Source organism: Trematomus bernacchii, unplaced genomic scaffold (assembly GCF_902827165.1).
Source record: "Trematomus bernacchii unplaced genomic scaffold, fTreBer1.1, whole genome shotgun sequence".
Taxonomy (NCBI): domain Eukaryota; kingdom Metazoa; phylum Chordata; class Actinopteri; order Perciformes; family Nototheniidae; genus Trematomus; species Trematomus bernacchii.
The window spans coordinates 2,126,462-2,145,932 of record NW_022987644.1 but is presented as its reverse complement, the minus strand read 5'-3'; the positions used below and the strand labels follow the sequence as shown (position 1 = coordinate 2,145,932).

The 19,471-nt window shown below is 38.9% G+C and overlaps 2 protein-coding genes across 4 annotated transcripts in view; both read right to left on the bottom strand.

The window, feature by feature from the left end:
• Positions 1 to 854: 854 nt before the first annotated feature.
• Positions 855 to 13,062, bottom strand: LOC117485230. Of its 2 annotated transcripts, none has more exons than XM_034133777.1 (12): positions 12,938 to 13,062; positions 12,793 to 12,825; positions 11,807 to 12,124; positions 6,506 to 6,769; positions 4,643 to 4,897; positions 2,510 to 2,629; positions 2,374 to 2,389; positions 2,186 to 2,274; positions 1,992 to 2,036; positions 1,853 to 1,909; positions 1,673 to 1,732; positions 855 to 1,224 (listed from the first exon to the last, which is right to left on the bottom strand). In XM_034133777.1, exons 1-12 carry the CDS (start codon positions 12,972 to 12,974, stop codon positions 1,115 to 1,117), a joined length of 1,404 nt encoding a protein of 467 aa, XP_033989668.1. In that variant the 5' UTR covers positions 12,975 to 13,062; the 3' UTR covers positions 855 to 1,114. The 2 variants fall into 2 exon arrangements, with proteins under 2 accessions (XP_033989668.1, XP_033989669.1); XM_034133778.1 differs by lacking the exon at positions 11,807 to 12,124 and adding an exon at positions 8,693 to 8,992.
• Positions 13,063 to 17,033: 3,971 nt separating this feature from the next.
• The window catches only part of LOC117485224, a 103,913-nt gene continuing 101,475 nt past the window's right edge, over positions 17,034 to 19,471 (bottom strand). For both annotated transcript variants that reach the window (XM_034133770.1, XM_034133771.1), the window contains 4 exons: positions 18,056 to 18,147; positions 17,913 to 17,963; positions 17,752 to 17,799; positions 17,034 to 17,419 (listed from right to left, as the gene is read on the bottom strand). In XM_034133770.1, coding sequence (XP_033989661.1) covers positions 17,412 to 17,419; positions 17,752 to 17,799; positions 17,913 to 17,963; positions 18,056 to 18,147 — 199 coding nt within the window. In that variant the 3' untranslated portion in view covers positions 17,034 to 17,411. The remainder of the gene's footprint in view (positions 17,420 to 17,751; positions 17,800 to 17,912; positions 17,964 to 18,055; positions 18,148 to 19,471) is intronic.

Below are 19,471 nucleotides of genomic sequence, written 5' to 3'. Positions count from 1 at the left end.
ATATGCTAAGATATATAAAGTATGACAACGGTAAGCAGTGCAAGTATAGTATACAAATATATAGATATTAATTTAATGATGATAAACATTGTGGAACAATGATGAAAAATGTGAATGGAAGTGGCGATGTAAAACTGACACAAAACAACAACACACTTTTGCCGAGCCAATGGAGAGTTTCATCCCCAGCACGGGGTAAAACCCACCAATGAGCGCTCAGCTCGAGATACCAGCAAGTCGTTTCCCATCAAGCATTTCGCTTCCGCAGCCCGTGGAGAGAAACTGCGCCGCCGCGCCGCGCCTCGCTCTCAAGTCTGCGGGCGTCTTTGTCCCGCGAGATTTCAAGGTCTCATGTAGGCGAGCCTCCAGAGCAAGTCGGACAAAATGACTAACCATCATGCAACGCACTAGCAAGACGTTGATCGCAATTGCGCAGGTCTGCGCAGGTCTCGCTTGTCTCAAACAAGCCTAATCTCAGTGGATGAATGCTTGCATGATAGGATCGAGGGGAGTACCCATAGAGTCCAGTAGAGGGTGGAGCCTGTGAGAGATATAACTTAACTTCTAAAAGGGGTAAATTAATAATCTTTTTTCTCGAAGCAATGATAAACCTGTGAGTTGAATGTAGAAAAGTCAGAATCAATATAGAATTTTTTTATTTTAAAGTAAATTCAGATTGAACATAGTAAAAAAGATTAAATGATAGTGTCCGTCCAAAAGAAAACACATCACCCTCACACAAAAAACCACCCTTGAATGATGGGATAGTAGACTAAAAGCTTTAGGAATCCAAACTATAACATATAATAAGTACCCTGTATCAAGATTGATGCGAAACAAGTGACATTTGACCTTTTTAGAGAGATTTAGAAAAAGAAAACCACTTCTGGGGTCATTTGGGTGCATTTTCCATATCTATGGACCTCCTAGTTCGATTTTGACGATTGACACCTCTTTTTAACCGTTAGAGCCAATATAATCGAGGGGAAGTTCCTAAAATCCATCTAAACATTACCCATTGGTGAATGAGTGATGCGTAGCCAGCATGCCCAAAACCGGAAGCTGGGTTGTAGCTCTCATACACTCTATGAAAACTCAGTTTTTGACATAAATGTTATGATGGATTATCAGTGGAGTTTCCCTCACAGCTCAGTGACACAGACGTTTTGGTGACGTGCTGCCCACTGTCAGGACTCACTATGGGAGACGCTGCTGAATTCAAATCTGAAAAACAAAAAGGGGACATTCAAACCGTGAAAACTGTAAAAGACATTGCATGCAAAAAGAGATTAAACAAGCCTAAAAAGTGAATGTTTAATCCATGCATATATTGCATTTGTTGAAAGTAAAACAATTATTTGTGTTGTTGGTTTTGTTATATGTAAAAAGCAGTCATTCCGATTGACACAATATCAAATTAAAGTTAGTTAGATAGATTCACAACAGTTAAACATGTATTGATACAGATAAATTAAATGTCATATGCCCTGATGATTATTTCATGAATGCATAGAATTGTCAGAAAATAAATTTAACAAACATTGAAAAAGTTATGTTAAGGATTTGAACATTGCTGACTTTGGCGACACCTTGTGGTACATTTTAAAATGACACCCTAGCAGGCAGCACGTAACCATATCAAAAGCTTAAAGCGAGTAGTATTTCTTCATACCTGCAGCTGATGCCATCTGCACATGTGAGTAAACACAATCCTCCGGTTCATTTCCCCCCCCTGTTAGACAGATCAGGAGAAAGCATGAAAAGACAATACTTCACTTAATTTAGGCACTGCTAGCCTACAAAAGCACCTTAATTATTGTATGTTATTACGACATAGAAATCAAATACTCACCCTTCTTAGAAATGTTTTTGAGCTCGAGCACAGAATATGTCGCATCCCTGGATTCATCTGAAATATACAATGTATTTTATATTTAAAAGAGTGAACCTTGAATTGTCATATTCCAGTATTTATATTTACTATACTGTACCATTTGCAGGTTCTTTGTTGATTGTTTCATAGAGACAGGCATTATCTGAAGAGAAATCAAAATCAAACCCAATTCATATTAAAATCCCTCTATATGAACTCCTACATTTTTTTAAATAACCAATGAGAAATGGAAATGCTACGCGGATGCTACGTTCACAAAAAAATCAAAACGTATTAGGGATTCAGGCTGACCCTGAAGAACGGAAGCATATTCCCTTTGGTTAGTTTTGTCCTGGTTGATCATGTGGTCTCTAGCAGTGCTCTGATTGGTCCTCTGAGATCTGGTGGGCAAAACACATGTAGTAAATGAAGTGGATTTATAAAGGAACATATGACTGCTGTCATGTTCATAATAAAATAAAATAGAGCGTTGTACCAACCTGATATAGCATGAATCTGTTAAAAAAAAGAAGACATTTGCTGCTATGTTATTATGTTTTGCAAAGTGTCCTACTGTTAAAACAGTACGTGTGGTTACATTAGAGTCAATCTGATATCAGAAGAAAATGATCTCACCTTTTGACTTTCTGTATAAATACAGGAACAGCAGCAGGAGAATAATCAGTACAACTCCACCAAGCAGCCCAACGATCAGAAGAATGGGAAATTGAGAAGCTTTTCCAGGCCCGGACGCTGCTATTATAAGTCATCTTTATTAATATTTATTTTATATTAAACGTTCCTGTTATAGATTAAAGGGGGGGTAGGTAAGTTTGAGAAACCGGCTCGTGATACACTTTTTGTTATATTCTCAGTGTGAGAAAAAGTTTTTAGAGAGTACTTGTCCATGGACAAGTGAGTTTGGCAATTTACTTGTCCGAATACATTTTTCACTTGTCCAGAATGGAAAAATTGGGGCCACTGGAATCTTCTTCTTCGCCAACGTATTTTACATTTTACCACGTTTTTTACGACACCGCTAACGTAAGTGAGCGGTAAGATTTTACTGCATCACACATACGTAGGGTTGGGTATAGTTTGGATTTTAACGATTCCGGTTCTGCTTTTCGATTCCGGTTATTTTCGGTTCTCGATTCCGGTTCTTTGAGAGGGTAAAAATAAGTGCCATGACAAACTGGGAGAAAAACATATTTATGAAAACATTAAGTCAAATCTGTATTCCTATTTAGAAATCACTTCATACTGTTTAATTTCTTATGGTTATTGAATACAATTATATAAAAATAATCTCTGCATTGTTTAGTTAGTTCTATGTGGTGCAGTTTGAGAATTTGGCCCAGTCTCCTCTGATGTTACACTGCAACCTGCCTGTGAGACAGAGTCCAACCACACATGTCCAACACATAGGCCTAATAATAATAATAATACATTATATTTATAGCCTATAGGCCTAGCGCTTGTCTACAACTCAAAGACGCTTGCATGCTTACACATGTCCTGCAATACACATGCTGCAGCTGCTCACTGTTTGTAAAAGTAAATAAATACTATTTGAATTTCAATAATGTATTTTCTATACCCTGCTTCATAAACAATACGGACATCCCTGTGCTCCTCCGAGTCTGGGGGTCGGGGGATGTGAGGACAGCGCGAGGACACAGACAGGGAGGCTGCTTTACTTCATAAAGGAAATGGCGGTCAATATTAACAACATAGGAGCTAAAACGCTTAATAACCTTCATTACGTGTTAGAGACAGAACATAAGAAAGTTTGACAAAGATTAGGCTGTTAAACGGGCAGCGGGTCCGCTGTGTGTAGAAAGAGAGAGGGAGAGAGAGAGACGCTGAGCTGCACCGTGCAGCGATCCGATGATCCGGAGCAGAGAGAGAGAGCTGCGGTCCGCGGGGCTCGGCCTCCTGTCCTCACAACTCTTATTAATCCCGGTACCGGACAATTGTTATTTGTTCCTACTCGGCACCGAGTTTTGCTTCCCAACCCTGCCACTGTGCTACACGTCCCGCACCGCCCCGCCCCCAACAGTACAGAAAGCGGCGAGATGCATTTCCTTGGAATCGACAAGCAGAACCGAAACTAACATTTCTAAACGAACAATGGCGGACACGGACAATTTGCGAATGAGTTCTGCCTTTTGTAAACTGAGTTTATCAATAATTTGTCAATAAATGAGGGCTAAAAACGTCACTTGTCCGCCGGACAAGTCAATTGAAAGATCTACTTGTCCGACATTGTAAATAACACGTCCCGGACGGTGGGACGTGTGCTTTTTCGCACACTGATTCTATGGAATGCTCTTACCATCCCGATAGCAATGAATATCTTAAGTGCTTTGACAAAGAATCCATAAAGAAATGTCATCTGTGGAAGCCGTAGTACTGTAAAAAGCACGACCAATCATTTTAGCCGGCCCGGCTAAAATAACTGGATGGCCTACCTGCCTGTCAGCCTTCCATCTGTGCACAAACTTATCTCGTGCCCTCATTGGTCATGTGCGCGTTCGTGTGTGTTGGAGGAGGGGCTCTGTAAGGAAGTGGCAGATTTTTTCCGGTTGTTTATTTTCTAATTCTAGCGCACTCGAGCTGGTTTCTCCAAAATTATCTACCCCACCTTTAACTGTATAAAACATCTCTCTTAAACAAACACAGTTTAATTCAGATGAAACTAAGCTTTCTTTATCTCAGACTGTAACACAGCTTACAAAAAAGGAAGGGTTTTTAAATCATACTTACATTTGACTGAGAGCCAACTCTCTGGTGACGTCCTACCATCTGCTGAATCTCTCTGTTTACATTTATAAAAGCCTTCGTCTGACTTTGACACTGCAGAGATGGTCAGCTGCTTCCTGGTATCGTTCTGGATGAGTTTGTCATCTTTATAGAAATCCACATTATAAAGAACAGTTCTTGTCTTGAACTTGCAGCTAAGAGTGACAGAACGTCCCTCAGCCACAGGACGGACAGGACTCACCAGGATCATTTCATAATCTGAAAAGAAATCAAAGAATATAAAGGCTTTGACAGAGTCATCAGCTTTTGCAGATTGAATATGTTTATGCTCAACTGGCCTAGTCTGGCAGAAGCTGAAATGTCAGGTAGATGTATGAGGACATTTAAACACAGAATATTATCTTTGATCTTTGAGAGAAGTAACCCTGGAAATCACTTCGCAAATTAGCCTTTTTCATGAAGTTTTACTAATTTGAAGAGACGTTTGACGCTTGTCACCTTCACATTTCAAAACAACATAATACTTCAGAAACAAACATTTTAAATAATTAAAACTCACAATCTTTAGTGATGTTGACTGCATTACTGAACTGTCCGGTTTCAGACTCACACCAGAACACTCCACTAACCCAGCTTCTGGTTATTGTGCATGTGGATCCAGTCATTGTCCCCCAGGAAGAACAGGGATAAAGGTATGATTTCATAAACCTCCTCACTCTCCACTCAGTGGAGTTTCCCTCACAGCTCAGTGACACAGACGTGTTGGGGAAGTGCTGCACACTGTCAGGACTCACTCTGAGAGACGCTGCTGAATTCAAATCTGAAACACACAAAGAGTGGACATTTAAACCATGCAGACTGAAAAAGACAATGCATTGGTATGGCAAAACTGCCACTTAATTGACCCTGAAAAAACAAACGGGAACAAACTAAAGTAGGAGGAAAACAAAAGTGAAAGTACCAGTGCCTCAATCTCACACTACAAATGTGTTTAATTATATGTATTGTTTATGTCTCAAACTATTTAACCAGCAGATAAATATCTTAAAACATATTCCAAACTAAAAAAATAAAGAAAACACTTACCAGTTATATCTAATGTATTGTAGAAGCCTTATATTATTAGGTTTTGGATTTACAAAGTCTAAGGTTTGAACCATGGCGAACAACAACTCATGTGTCAGGATGAAAAGAGATTATTTTGTGTTCAAATTCAGTCAAGTCCAGAAGATGAATCAGTCAATCATCATTCTGTTTCAGAGAAAGGTTTTGAAAACTGAACTGTGACCTGATGCTGGTGTAAAAGAAAAGTTCCCAAAATAAGTGACTTTGTTCCATTTTGCAATAATGGAAAAGTCAAAACAAACCTCAAGACCAGGCAAACTTTGATGAAGACATTTGTTGGCCTAATGGTGGTACAAACTACAGAAAGAAAGAAAAAGGAAGAACATACTGACCTCCAGACCAGACAAACTTAGGTTTACTGTGCCAACTGTAATACACTGGATCTCCTCTTCCTGCTCTGCACACATATCCTGCTGTGTGCGTTTGTCCATCAATGATGAAGAGATGCTGTTCAGTCCCATTCTCGCTGCCAGGTAGCAGCTCATAGCTGTAGGAGTAGTATGACAGTTTGGGAACAGCCTTATACCAGTAGAAGCTCCAGCCAGCAGACGGATGATCAACCCTGCAGTTCAGAGTTACTGAGGCTCCAGGACTCGGCCATGATGGAGACACAGTGAGGACAGGCTTAGGTCTTTCTGTTGGAAAACAACATTTCACAGAATGATAACATTATGATGTATAATTGGTGGGTTACATGCACTCCTTGGATTCAAACAAACATTTTAAATAATTAAAACTCACCATCTTTAGTGATGTTGACTGCATTACTGAACTGTCCGGTTTCAGACTCACACCAGAATACTCCACTAGCCCAGCTGCTGGTTATTGTGCATGTGGATCCAGTCATTGTCCCCCAGGAAGAACATCGATAAAGGTTGTCAGGTTTCATAAACCTCCTCACTCTCCACTCAGTGGAGTTTCCCTCACAGCTCAGTGACACAGACGTGTTGGGGAAGTGCTGCACACTGTCAGGACTCACTGTGAGAGACGCTGCTGAATTCAAATCTGAAACACACAAAGAGTGGACATTTAAACCATGCAGACTGAAAAAGAGTCAGTGCATTGGTATGGCAAAACTGCCACTTAATTTACCCTGAAAAAACAAAAGGGAACAAACTAAAGTAGGAGGAAAACAAAAGTGAAAGTACACACTACAAATGTGTTTAATTATATGTATTGTTTATGTCTTAAACTATTTAACCAGCAGATAAATATCTTAAAACATATTCCTCACTAAAAAAATAAATAAAACACTTACCACTTATATCTAATGTATTGTAGAAGCCTTATATTATTAGGTTTTGGATTTACAAAGTCTAAGGTTTGAACCATGGCGAACAACAACTCATGTGTCAGGATGAAAAGAGATTCTTTTGTGTTCAAATTCAGTCAAGTCCAGGGGCCTCATTTATAACGCCTTGCGTAGGATTGACGTGAGAAGGTTGCTTACGTAGTACAAAGCACAAAAATAGGTACAGAAATGTTCCGACATTTTCCGATTCACAAAACATTGCGTACCAGCGAGGGAAGTGCGTACGGCACTTCCTACGCCTGTTTCCCTTTATAAAACACAATCGACTTGTAACGCCCATATTTGCCTATAAATAGTCAAAGAAACGCCCATTCATTCATTCATTCAGACTGACTGCATGAAGAAGATCGCAGGAAATTACGACCGAACAGCTAAAAAAGACATCTCACACCGTGTCAGATTTTGGTTATTTTGGGGAGGTCGAGATAAATCATATTGTTTGGTGGATGCAGTTTGAACCAGAGTAGCAGCATGGAGGTCGGATCGTCACCAAAATAAATAAATAAGTGGTCCGAAAAATGTTAATGACAAAAAAAATACACATAACCTTCCTCAGTGTGTTTGTCCCGGGGACAGGAGACCCCCCCTTGATGAGAAACTCTAAGAAATGATCGGGGAATCCCTCCGGAGTGGAGTCATGACGACTGGATCTGAATTATTTTGTTGTATTTGGTGGTTTGTGTTCCAGCTGTCGATCAGCAACTATATATCCATAATCCGCCAGTTAAAGGAAATACAATGTGTTGTGTTATATTAGCTGTACAATTTACCACATATGGTGTTCTTAGTTTCCATACCTCCTGTGTTTTACGAGCGACTTATCAAGTCTTCGCAAACGGCATAAAACACGATTAAACGTGATAGTATATAAAACCATGCTCGTATCTACAACCTATAGAAAAGCAAAACGGCGTCAGGTTAGACGTTATTCTGTCCTCCTGCTTACCGCATCATTTATGAGAAAACATTTCATAACATTAACACAACATATTCGAGGTGGTTTTAAATAACATATCCGTATTTATTTATTTCTCCAAGTTATGTTTTTGTGTGCACTGAGGAGTCTCAAACAGGCGTTTGTTTAATCATTTTAAGATTGGCTTTAATCAATGTTTGAAAATGAATTCTTCATAAATGATAAATGAGAGGTAACATTTTATTTATGGTATTATTTCTACATATTTCTCTCCATTCTTCCTTCTGCCAACGGTGTCGCAGTTTCTCGTCTCTCCCGTTGTTGTGCTTAGTGCGTACGCATGGGTTAGAGTTTGCGTGGAGGACCGCACATTTTCCCGTCAAGTTAGTATTTTATAAATCGCAAACATTGCGTAGAAACTGGCGTACGCCATTTTTTTAGCGTATATCCCTTTATAAATGAGGCCCCAGAAGATGAATCAGTCAATCATCATTCTGTTTTAGAGAAAGGTTTTGAAAACTGAACTGTGACCTGATGCTGGTGTAAAAGAAAAGTTCCCAAAATAAGTGACTTTGTTCCATTTTGCAATAATGGAAAAGTCAAAACAAACCTCAAGACCAGGCAAACTTTGATAAAGACATTTGTTGGCCCAATGGTGGTACAAACTACAGAAAGAAAGAAAAAGGAAGAACATACTGACCTCCAGACCAGACAAACTTAGGTTCACTCCAACTGTAATACACTGGATCTCCTCTTCGTGCTCTGCACACATATCCTGCTGTGTGTGTTTGTCCATCAATGATGAAGAGATGCTGTTCAGTCCCATTCTCGCTGCCAGGTAGCAGCTCATAGCTGTAGGAGTGGTCTGACTTTTGGGGAACAGCCTTATACCAGTAGAAGCTCCAGCCAGCAGAAGGATGATCAACGCTGCAGTTCAGAGTTACTGAGGCTCCAGGACTCGGCCATGATGGAGACACAGTGAGGACAGCCTTAGGTCTTTCTGTTGGAAAACAACATTTCACAGAATGATAACATTATGATGTATAATTGGTGGGTTACATGCACTCCTTGGATTCAAACAAACATTTTAAATAATTAAAACTCACCATATTTAGTGATGTTGACTGCATTACTGAACTGTCCGGTTTCAGACTCACACCAGAACACTCCACTAACCCAGCTGCTGGTTATTGTGCATGTGGATCCAGTCATTGTCCCCCAGGAAGAACATCGATAAAGGTTGTCAGGTTTTGTAAACCTCATCACTCTCCACTCAGTGGAGTTTCCCTCACAGCTCAGTGACACAGACGTTTTGGTGAAGTGCTGCACACTGCCAGGACTCACTCTGAGAGACGCTGCTGAATTCAAATCTGAAACACACAAAGAGTGGACATTTAAACCATGCAGACTGAAAAAGACAATGCATTGGTATGGCAAAACTGCCACTTAATTGACCCTGAAAAAACAAACGGGAACAAACTAAAGTAGGAGGAAAACAAAAGTGAAAGTACCAGTGCCTCAATCTCACATAAAAAAACGGGAACAAACTAAAGTAGGAGCAAGGCAAGGCAAGGCAAGTTTATTTATATAGCACCTTTCAACACAAAGCAATTCAAAGTGCTTTACAAAAATGGAAGACATTAAGAAAATGGCATTTAAAATCAGTCATTAAAAATAAAAGATAATAAAATAAACATTAAAAGAAAAAAGACATGGATAAAAGTTACAGTGCAGTTTAAGATATGAATAGTTCAATTAAAAGCAGCGGCAAAAAGAAAAGTCTTCAGCCTGGATTTAAAAGTAGTCAGAGTTGCAGCGGACCTGCAGGTTTCTGGGAGTTTGTTCCAGATATTTGGAGCATAATAACTGAATGCTGCTTCTCCATGTTTAGTTCTGACTCTGGGGACAGAAAGCTGACCAGTCCCTGAAGACCTGAGAGTTCTGGATGGTTCATAATTTAGCAGTAGGTCAGACATGTATTTTGGGCCTAAACCATTCAAAGCTTTATAAACCAGCAACAATATTTTGAAATCTATTCTTTGACACACAGGAAGCCAGTGTAAGGACTTCAGAACAGGAGTGATGTGATCCACTTTCTTAGTGTTAGTGAGGACTCGAGCAGCGGCGTTCTGAATCAGCTGCAGCTTTCTAATAGATTTTTTAGTGAGACCTGCAAAGACACCATTGCAGTAGTCGAGTCTACTGAAGATAAAAGCATGGACAAGTTTTTCCAAATCCTGCTGTGACATTAGTCCTTTAATCCTAGATATGTTCTTTAGGTGATAGTAGGCTGATTTAGTAACTGTTTTAATGTGACTGTTGAAACTCAGGTCAGAGTCCATGACTACACCTAGATTTCTGGCTTTATCTGTTGTTTTGAACATTGCAGACTGAAGCTCAGCGCTAACTTTTATACGTTCTGCCTTGGCTCCAAAAACCATTACCTCAGTTTTATCTTTGTTTAATTGGAGAAAGTTCTGACACATCCAGTCATTGATTTGTTCAATGCACTTACTCAGTGTTTGAATTGGAGCATAGTCTCCTGGTGAAATTGTTACGTAAATTTGTGTGTCATCCGCATAGCTATGGTAACTTATTTTGTTGTTTTTCATTATCTGAGCCAGTGGTAGCATGTAGATGTTAAAGAGAAGAGGCCCCAAGATGGAGCCTTGAGGTACCCCACATGTCATATTTGTCAACTCAGATGTGTATTTACCTATAGAAACAAAGTTTTTTCTGTCCTTTAAGTAGGACTCAAACCAATTTAGAACTGTTGCCGAAAGTCCCACCCAGTTTTCTAGTCGGTCTAGTAATATGTTGTGGTCAACAGTGTCAAACGCAGCACTGAGATCTAATAATACTAACACTGAAGTTCTGCCACTGTCTGTGTTTAAGTGGATGTCATTGAAGACCTTTACAAGAGCAGTCTCAGTGCTGTGGTTTGGACGAAATCCTGACTGGAACACATCCAAACAGTTATTTAAATGCAAGAAGTTACTCAACTGTTGAAATACAACTTTTTCAATGATTTTACCTAGAAATGGCAGGTTTGATATTGGCCTGTAATTGTTCATTACTGAAGCATCTAGATTATTCTTTTTAAAGAGCGGTTTAATGACTGCAGTTTTCAGTGCCTGTGGAAAAATACCTGAGTGAAGAGATGTGTTTACTATATGAAGTAGATCTGAGGCCATGCAATGAAAAACATCTTTGAAAAATCCTGTTGGAATAATATCAAGGGAGCAGGAGGAGGATTTCAGAAGTTGAATAATGTCCTCTAAGTTTTTATCATTAAGGAAAAACAAAAGTGAAAGTACCAGTGCCTCAATCTCACACTACAAATGTGTTTAATTATATGTATTGTTTATGTCTTAAACTATTTAACCAGCAGATAAATATCTTAAAACATATTCCAAACTAAAAAAATAAAGAAAACACTTACCACTTATATCTAATGTATTGTAGAAGCCTTATATTATTAGGTTTTGGATTTACAAAGTCTAAGGTTTGAACCATGGCAAACAACAACTCATGTGTCAGGATGAAAAGAGATTATTTTGTGTTCAAATTCAGTCAAGTCCAGAAGATGAATCAGTCAATCATCATTCTGTGTTAGAGAAAGGTTTTTGAAAACCGAACTGTGACCTGATGCTGGTGTAAAAGAAAAGTTCCCAAAATAAGTGACTTTGTTCCATTTTGCAATAATGGAAAAGTCAAAACAAACCTCAAGACCAGGCAAACTTTGATAAAGACATTTGTTGGCGTAATGGTGGTACAAACTACAGAAAGAAAGAAAAAGGAAGAACATACTGACCTCCAGACCAGACAAACTTAGGTTTACTGTGCCAACTGTAAAACACTGGATCCTCTCTTCCTGCTATGCACACATATCCTGCTGTGTGTGTTTGTCCATCAATGATGAAGAGATGCTGTTCAGTCCCATTCTCGCTGCCAGGTAGCAGCTCATAGCTGTAGGAGTGGTAGGAGTTGTAGGAGTATGACAGTTTGGGAACAGCCTTATACCAGTAGAAGCTCCAGCCAGCAGACGGATGATCAAGCCTGCAGTTCAGAGTTACTGAGGCTCCAGGACTCGGCCATGATGGAGACACAGTGAGGACAGCCTTAGGTCTGTCTGTTGGAAAACAACATTTCACAGAATGATAACATTATGATGTATAATTGGTGGGTTACATGCACTCCTTCGATCCTACATATTTTCTCCATACAGTATGTAAAAAACAAATGTAAGTGTGAACTGTACTTAAATATAATTACCAAAATACTATTTGTATAGTCAAAAAAGGTTAACTGATAATAAATGACTTACTCTCAGAAACTGTCAATGTGAAAACAATCCATTTGTCACAGGTAATAAAGTATAACAAGGTTTGTTGGTGAAGTATTATCTTTATGTAAATGCTTTGATGTAAGAAACTGATCCCTGTCTTCTTATTCTTATTTTAATACTCATTATTTTGTGATAACAAAAAGCACAGGATTGTACAGTATACTTCACCTGCCTATACAGCGTCAGTGGAGCTGTTCAACCGTTAAAACATTATAATAATTTGCAGATTATATATTAGAACTTGTCCAAACTGCGTGTTCACATCAACATGGCTCATACATAAATAACAAATGTTTTATATTGCTTTCCTTTACAAGATACAAAAAGTAAAATGTGTTTTCTTTTTGTCAAAAACAGTATTATACATTGACCAAACGGATGTTGTTTGGAGAGTTACATCGGTAGATTTGTCTAGAATAAGTAAACAAAAAGTATGAAAATTGTATAATTACCTTGAGCTTGTCCACGGTAAAGTAAATTCAGAACTGAAATAAGTATGAAACTAAATCAGACATTATCAAACTGACAGAAATATATATTAACCTCAGGCATTTAAAACGTTTTATCAATGGCAATTAAAACAGGAAAAGTACTCACAGAAAAAACCCTGTAGACAGAGCAAAGTGTGTCCCATCTTCACATCCAACACTGATAATCTGCTTCTGAGAAATTCTTCTACTTTGTGCAAATAGAAAAGACTGAAACTGCAGCATATGAAAAGCAATCAGGAACTACAGCACATTTTTTTGCACATTGGTTTGGGCATCCTCTAATGATGAACAGAGATAAGGTATTAACATATCCTTCCTGATGTAGATAAGATCATCCTGTGTGCTCGTGATTCTTCACAGATGCTTCTCTAAAGGCTGCTGCATAAAGTCTTTCTAGAAGAAATAAAGTGCATACAGTTTTAAGAAGGAGATACAATTGCAGGCGTCATTCTCACTTTATAATCCATGGGCCTTCTCACCAATATTTCATATGGAAATGTGTGTAACAGCTTTAACCAAATAGTTGAAACGCAGTGATGGAGTGTTATGGAGGAATTCAAGCTTAAGTTCAGAAACAACCTCACCCACAGGAAGTCTCTCACAGTCTCTTTACCAGAAGTGAACGTGAAGAGAGACAAAGTCCAGCCCCCTCCTCGAGATAGACTCTATCTACTTTAAGGGAGCAACATTTCATATCTATATCATTAGTAATAAAGCAATCATTTGAATACAGAAAATATGTTTTTTCTAGGTGCAACATTTGATCCACAGTCGAACAAAGATTATGTTAATTCCATAAAAATGGTTGAAATAAATAATACCACGACACTTCAGTAGCTGTGTAGTTTTAAATGTGGTGGGTAGTCAACATTGAAAGCTTCCACTTCCATGCATCAGTGCTAAGCTAAGGAAGTGAACCGTAAGCAGTCAATTGTTTAGTTATTAGTTAGGAGTTACATGACATCAGACCCTGCTGCCAGACTTCAGAAGGACTATTTGTGTAGAGTAGGTCAAGTATCAGATAAAGTAGTTTGACACCACCTTGTGGTCATATATCGAAATAAATCTTCTGTTATAACTGCACAGTGACTGGAGAAAAAGTAAAATAAATATCCTCAGTAAAACATACTTACATAAATTGGACAAACTAATGTTTGCGGTAGTGCGTCAGTAGATTCCCTTCTTCCATCTCTCTACATACAGCATATTGTTTGTATACGTTTACACGCACTTTGAGGGGAAATGAAGGGATTTATGGATACAGCACTCAACACTCATGAAACAGAACTGTATATATTTAAATAATCAAAAATCCTTGATCACAAACAATAACAAATAATTTAAACTTGTTTATTTTATTAACACCTCAGTCCCTCCTCTCTCCTATCTTTATCTTATCTTATGTTACCTAGTTAGCATTCTTTCTTTTATTTATGCATATTTGACTAATCACTCCATTTTAAACTGTATTTTTAATTTTGTACTGTCCTATAGTACACACTGGAATGATTTCCTACCTTGTTGTTTACAATTATATTAAATAAAGGTGTGCATTGGAAATATGTACATAAATGGTGACCAAACCGTTTGAGACCCACTGAGATAACTTAGTCTAAAGTTAACTATCTAAACCAGGGGTCGGCAACCCCTGGCACGCGGCACCGTAACCAGTGCCAGGGGTCGGCAACCCCTGGCGCTGGTTACGGTGCCGCGTGCCACCAGTGGCACACTAGGAATAAGTGGAATAAATAAGTGGAACAAATATTTAAATTTTATTTTCGGATCCTGAACGAGACCGCCGCCAGAGCGCGTCTCCCCGTTACCTGCAGAAGGAAGCCATGCACGCAACACAGCCCCGCTCTCTTTAACATATGCTACACAGGCGCGGACTGGCCACCTGTGTGTTCTGGAGACTCACAGAACGGACGGTCGTCATTATTATTATGGCGTTTAAACAATTATTTAAATGTGTTTAAACGGCATCATATAAGTTGCGCTGACAGGTGAAAGAGGTCCACAAACTGCTTCCCCCCCCCCCCCCCCGTTGACAATTCACGATTGTCGGCACACTGATCAGAATTTCTTTTTTTAATGGCACTTCATATGAAAAAGGTTGCCGACCCCTGATCTAAACCCTCAGAGTCCTTTACCTCACGGAGCTGTAGTTATCAGCCTCTCAGTCTGACAGGCGAGAGCTCTCCCTCTCCTTGTTGAAGAAACAGCTTCTAATGTCCGTTAGCTCTGAGCTAGCACCAGCTGCTAACAACAAAAATCCCCGTAACTGGTGCGCTCTCTCTCTTTCTCGCTTGCTCTCACTCAGTCAAAATGCACTAGTGCCAAACAAACACACACACACACACACACACACACACACACACACACACACACACACCAGTGTTTCCCCTAGGTTTACTGCATTGGCAGGGTGCTGCTCGGGTACCCCCCCATTACATTAAAAATTGCAGTGTTACACTGTACTGTATTACTTTTATTCAAACTGTATTCCCTTATCATGTAGCCTACACTTCTTCCTTTCATTGATACATTTAAATCGCCTGACTACAGCATATAACATACCTGCTGCAACCCTGTGCTGCTGCTGCTTCCTCTATTGCTGGAGGCAGCTCCACCTCATCTGATCTCTGATATGAAAGCAATCGTGTTATGATCATATTGAGCTGTTGGTGTGAGTCTAACATTAAACAAGCGGTCTGCTTGTCATACATTGCTGACGATACATTTTAAGAGGCAATTTGTTGAGTCACTGCCGCTAAATGCCGGTAGCATCAAGCTAGCAAATCCTGCATTAGCCTCACATCAACAGGTGGAGACAGAACATCCAATTATCCTGAGCTAATTTACTGAATAAACCAACTCACATCTCCTGTCTTTTTTTTCACCCAACTCATTAGACTATTCTTCTGCTGGCGTTTCATTGTTGTTTTCTGTCAAATTCAATACTGTAGTTCAAAACCACGGTACCTGCTCACCATCTGTGAGCTATTTTTAGAATGCGCACGCTACGTGAGCCCCGCCCTTCAGAAACAGAGCGGAGGGAGAATGTGAATACGCAAAGCAGTGGACACTGAAACATGCACACACATTGGATAAATAACATAGGCGTTTAGTTTATTTAATAAAAGAGCACATGTTCAATGTGAAAAGTGACCGTAGATAGATTACTTCAGTTGCAATTTGGTGCTATATATATATATTTTTAATTAAAAACAAAAAACAAAAACAAAAAACACCTTGAATTTCAGGCGGGGCTCCGTTGGCAGGGCGCAGCGCCCCGCCAAGACACTGGTAGGGGAAACACTGCACACACACACACACACACACACACACACACACACACACACACACACACACACACACACACACACACACACACACACACACACACACACACACACACACACACAACAAATTAAACACACACACACACACACACACACACACACACAACAAATTAAAATGAAAACACATTTGAAAAGTGGGGGGGGACACAAACGGGATTTTGAAAAGTGGGGGGGACATGTCCCCCCTGTCCCCAGTGGAAATTACGCCCATGCTCATGGACAATGTAGAAACACAGTAACGTGTATTCACATTTTGAAATCATACGAGATAATAAAGTGAGAGTACTAGCAGAAAACATATTATATTTTAAGTGCATTAAGGGTTTTGGTTACCATTTAAAATTGTAATGACAATAACATGTTTGAAAAATATAAAATGTTCTGCCTTGTTTTCTTCCTGGACAGGCTTTACTGCTTTGATTGCATTGAAATCATGCAATAAAGATAAGATTTGTGGGTTGATGTTTTTCTATTGGTGACAAGCGTATGAGAAATTCCATCATGTTCTTAGTTATTTTGGTTAATCTGCTTCACACAATACAGAACATTTGTATTATTAAAAATTAAATAAGGTAAACCAAGTTATTTTTATTTTTATAAATAAAAAACAAAAAACGGGCCCCAAATATCTGAAAGAAAACAAATACATTGTACAAAAGGTGTGTGCTTCAGTTCCTTTGAATCTGAAAAGCTTGTTTGACCTATTGGTGGTGCTGTGACTTCAGATGTTTTGGCTTTTGCAAGAGACTACTTCTGCAGATAAATTCAAGGCATTAGATCATTTGTGGGCACCCTGTGGTAGCATCTAGTAAGAATCATTCACTGAACAGTACATGCAGGTATAATTGCATTTGGGTTTTATTAATAATATATTTGTGTGTCCACTGTGTGCATCTACAGTGCTAAAGCATGTGTCCATACTGCATATATTAGTATCTGGCTCTAATATCACTCAATGTACAACAAGGTTCGAGCCACATGATCTGAATCAGACATTTAACAGATAAGGTGGTAGTACAATGTTTTACACTAAATATAAGTACACAGAAAGTAAGTACAGTTGAATTGCAAAGCATTCACCATGTTCCTAGAAAGGCATTTTTTTTAAAAGGCACTGCGCTATTTACACAAAAGCAGCAAATACACTCAATTGCTGAAACAAGGATGTTGTTTTTCATGTTTTCATCCGCTCCATTGGTTCTGTCCATGAGGATGTCTTTATTGATCTGGAAGAAAACCAAAATAAGTTATTATCATTGGGTCATTTCTGCTCATGGTACTGTCTATTTTTGAATAAAACAATGTATGTTAATGCCAATTCATTTGTGTGTGAACATATTTACATTTTCCATTTAATAATTATGATATTTTAAGTAATGTATCATTAAACCAAGACATTACTGGAAAACAACATGCTGTATAACAATGCACAAAAAGTGTAAAAGCTTTATTTGGTGGATTTGCTCATTGCTGAAACTGGCAAGCAGCACAGCACATTATAAAAGCTTTTAGTATATTTATGTGTATATGTATAAAAGTGTTTTGTACTTGACATTACCTGCAGCCACATTTGAGTAAAGGCTCTCTTCTGGTTCATTACTGGCACCTGTTAGAAGGATTAAAATAATGTATCAAAGGACAATTCCTGTACTTTATTTAGACACTGCTGGCCACTGCAGTAGTATTTCTATTACTCCACGTTAAACACAGATACTGTACCATTTCCAGCTTCTACAGGCCCTCCTATTGTTTCATAGAGACAACGATCACCTACAGAGAAGTGAGAATCAAGCCACATTTTAATCACAATTAAGGCCAAAAGTTAAAAATAAATCATATTATTAAACCGGACAATGGCTGACCATGGAGGAGAGTAGAATATTGTGGCATGTTTTGAATTTCGTCCTGTTTGATCATGTGGTCTGTACCAGGGCCCTGATTGGTGCTCTGAGATCTGGTGGGCAAAACACATGAAGATAATGAAGTGTATTGACTTTAACATGCAACTGCTGTAATGTTCAAAATGAGATAAAAGAGGGTTGTACCGACCTGATGAAGACTGAATCTGTTGAAAAAAGGAAAAACCTTTGATTAGTTACATTTTTCTTGAATTGCAAAGATTTCCGGTACATGTCATGTGTGATTTTGAGTAATTATAGTTTAATTCATTTGATATCAGATGAAAAGGTTCTTACCTTTTGATTTTCTGTAGAGATACAGGAACAGCAGCGGGAGAATTATCAGTAAAACTCCACAAAGCAGCCCAACAGTCAACAGGACGAAATGTGTTTCTCTGCTAAGAGGACAGGACGACTTCCCTGCATCGAGGACAGGATGTACGGGGCCATGTACCGTGAAATATTGGCCGATAGCCTCCTTCCCTCAGCCAAGACACTGAAAATGGGTCATGGATGGGTCTTCCAGCAGGACAATAAACCTTAACATACGGCCAAGGCGACACAGGAGTGGCTAAAGAAGAAGCACATTTAGTTGAGGGAATGGCCTAGCCCAGGGGTCTGAAAAGTACTCACAGAATAACCCCAGCGTGCAGAGCAAAGTGTGTCCCATCTTCACATCGAACACTGACTCTCTGTCTCTTACACATACGTCCACTTTAACACTTGAAGAAAATTGAGGAAGACTGACAGAGCACTGTGGGAAGAAATCTGATCTGATGTCAACATGAGCTCATTGGTTATTTACACATTTCCTAAGAATAACTAGTCTCTCTTTCCTTCCTGTTTTATATTGGCATGACTAATTCATGCTCATGCCATGCAGATACATTTGAACTTCACTCTCTACCAAGATCCCACTTTAAAAAGGCCGAGTAAATAGTCATTTTTGCTCAACTCATAATCAAGTAAAAATGGATGGCAGTATTATACTTGTGTTTCACAGGCAGATATATTTAACGCCAACAGTTAGATGGTTCATCGAGACAACTGCAGAATGATTTAACCTCTTTTCATTCTTTACCTGACGTTTATTGCAATTGTAATTCTGATCATTTATCATGCGTTAGTCTAAAAACAGAAGACAAAAGTCAGGTTTTGTTGGTAAAATCCTGTAAACCTCTAATATTAGATGTTTCTTCTGCTTCATCACTAGTAACAAGGCCGATGATTCAAAGTGACATATTTTTGGTCACATCTCAGCTCTTGCACCTCTAAATTATTTCTGTCACCTAAAAGCATGACTGTACTGGGTCACCAAAATAAAAGGGATGAAACAAAACAAACACCTTGTGTAAAGAAAAATCATGTAGAAGCAATTAA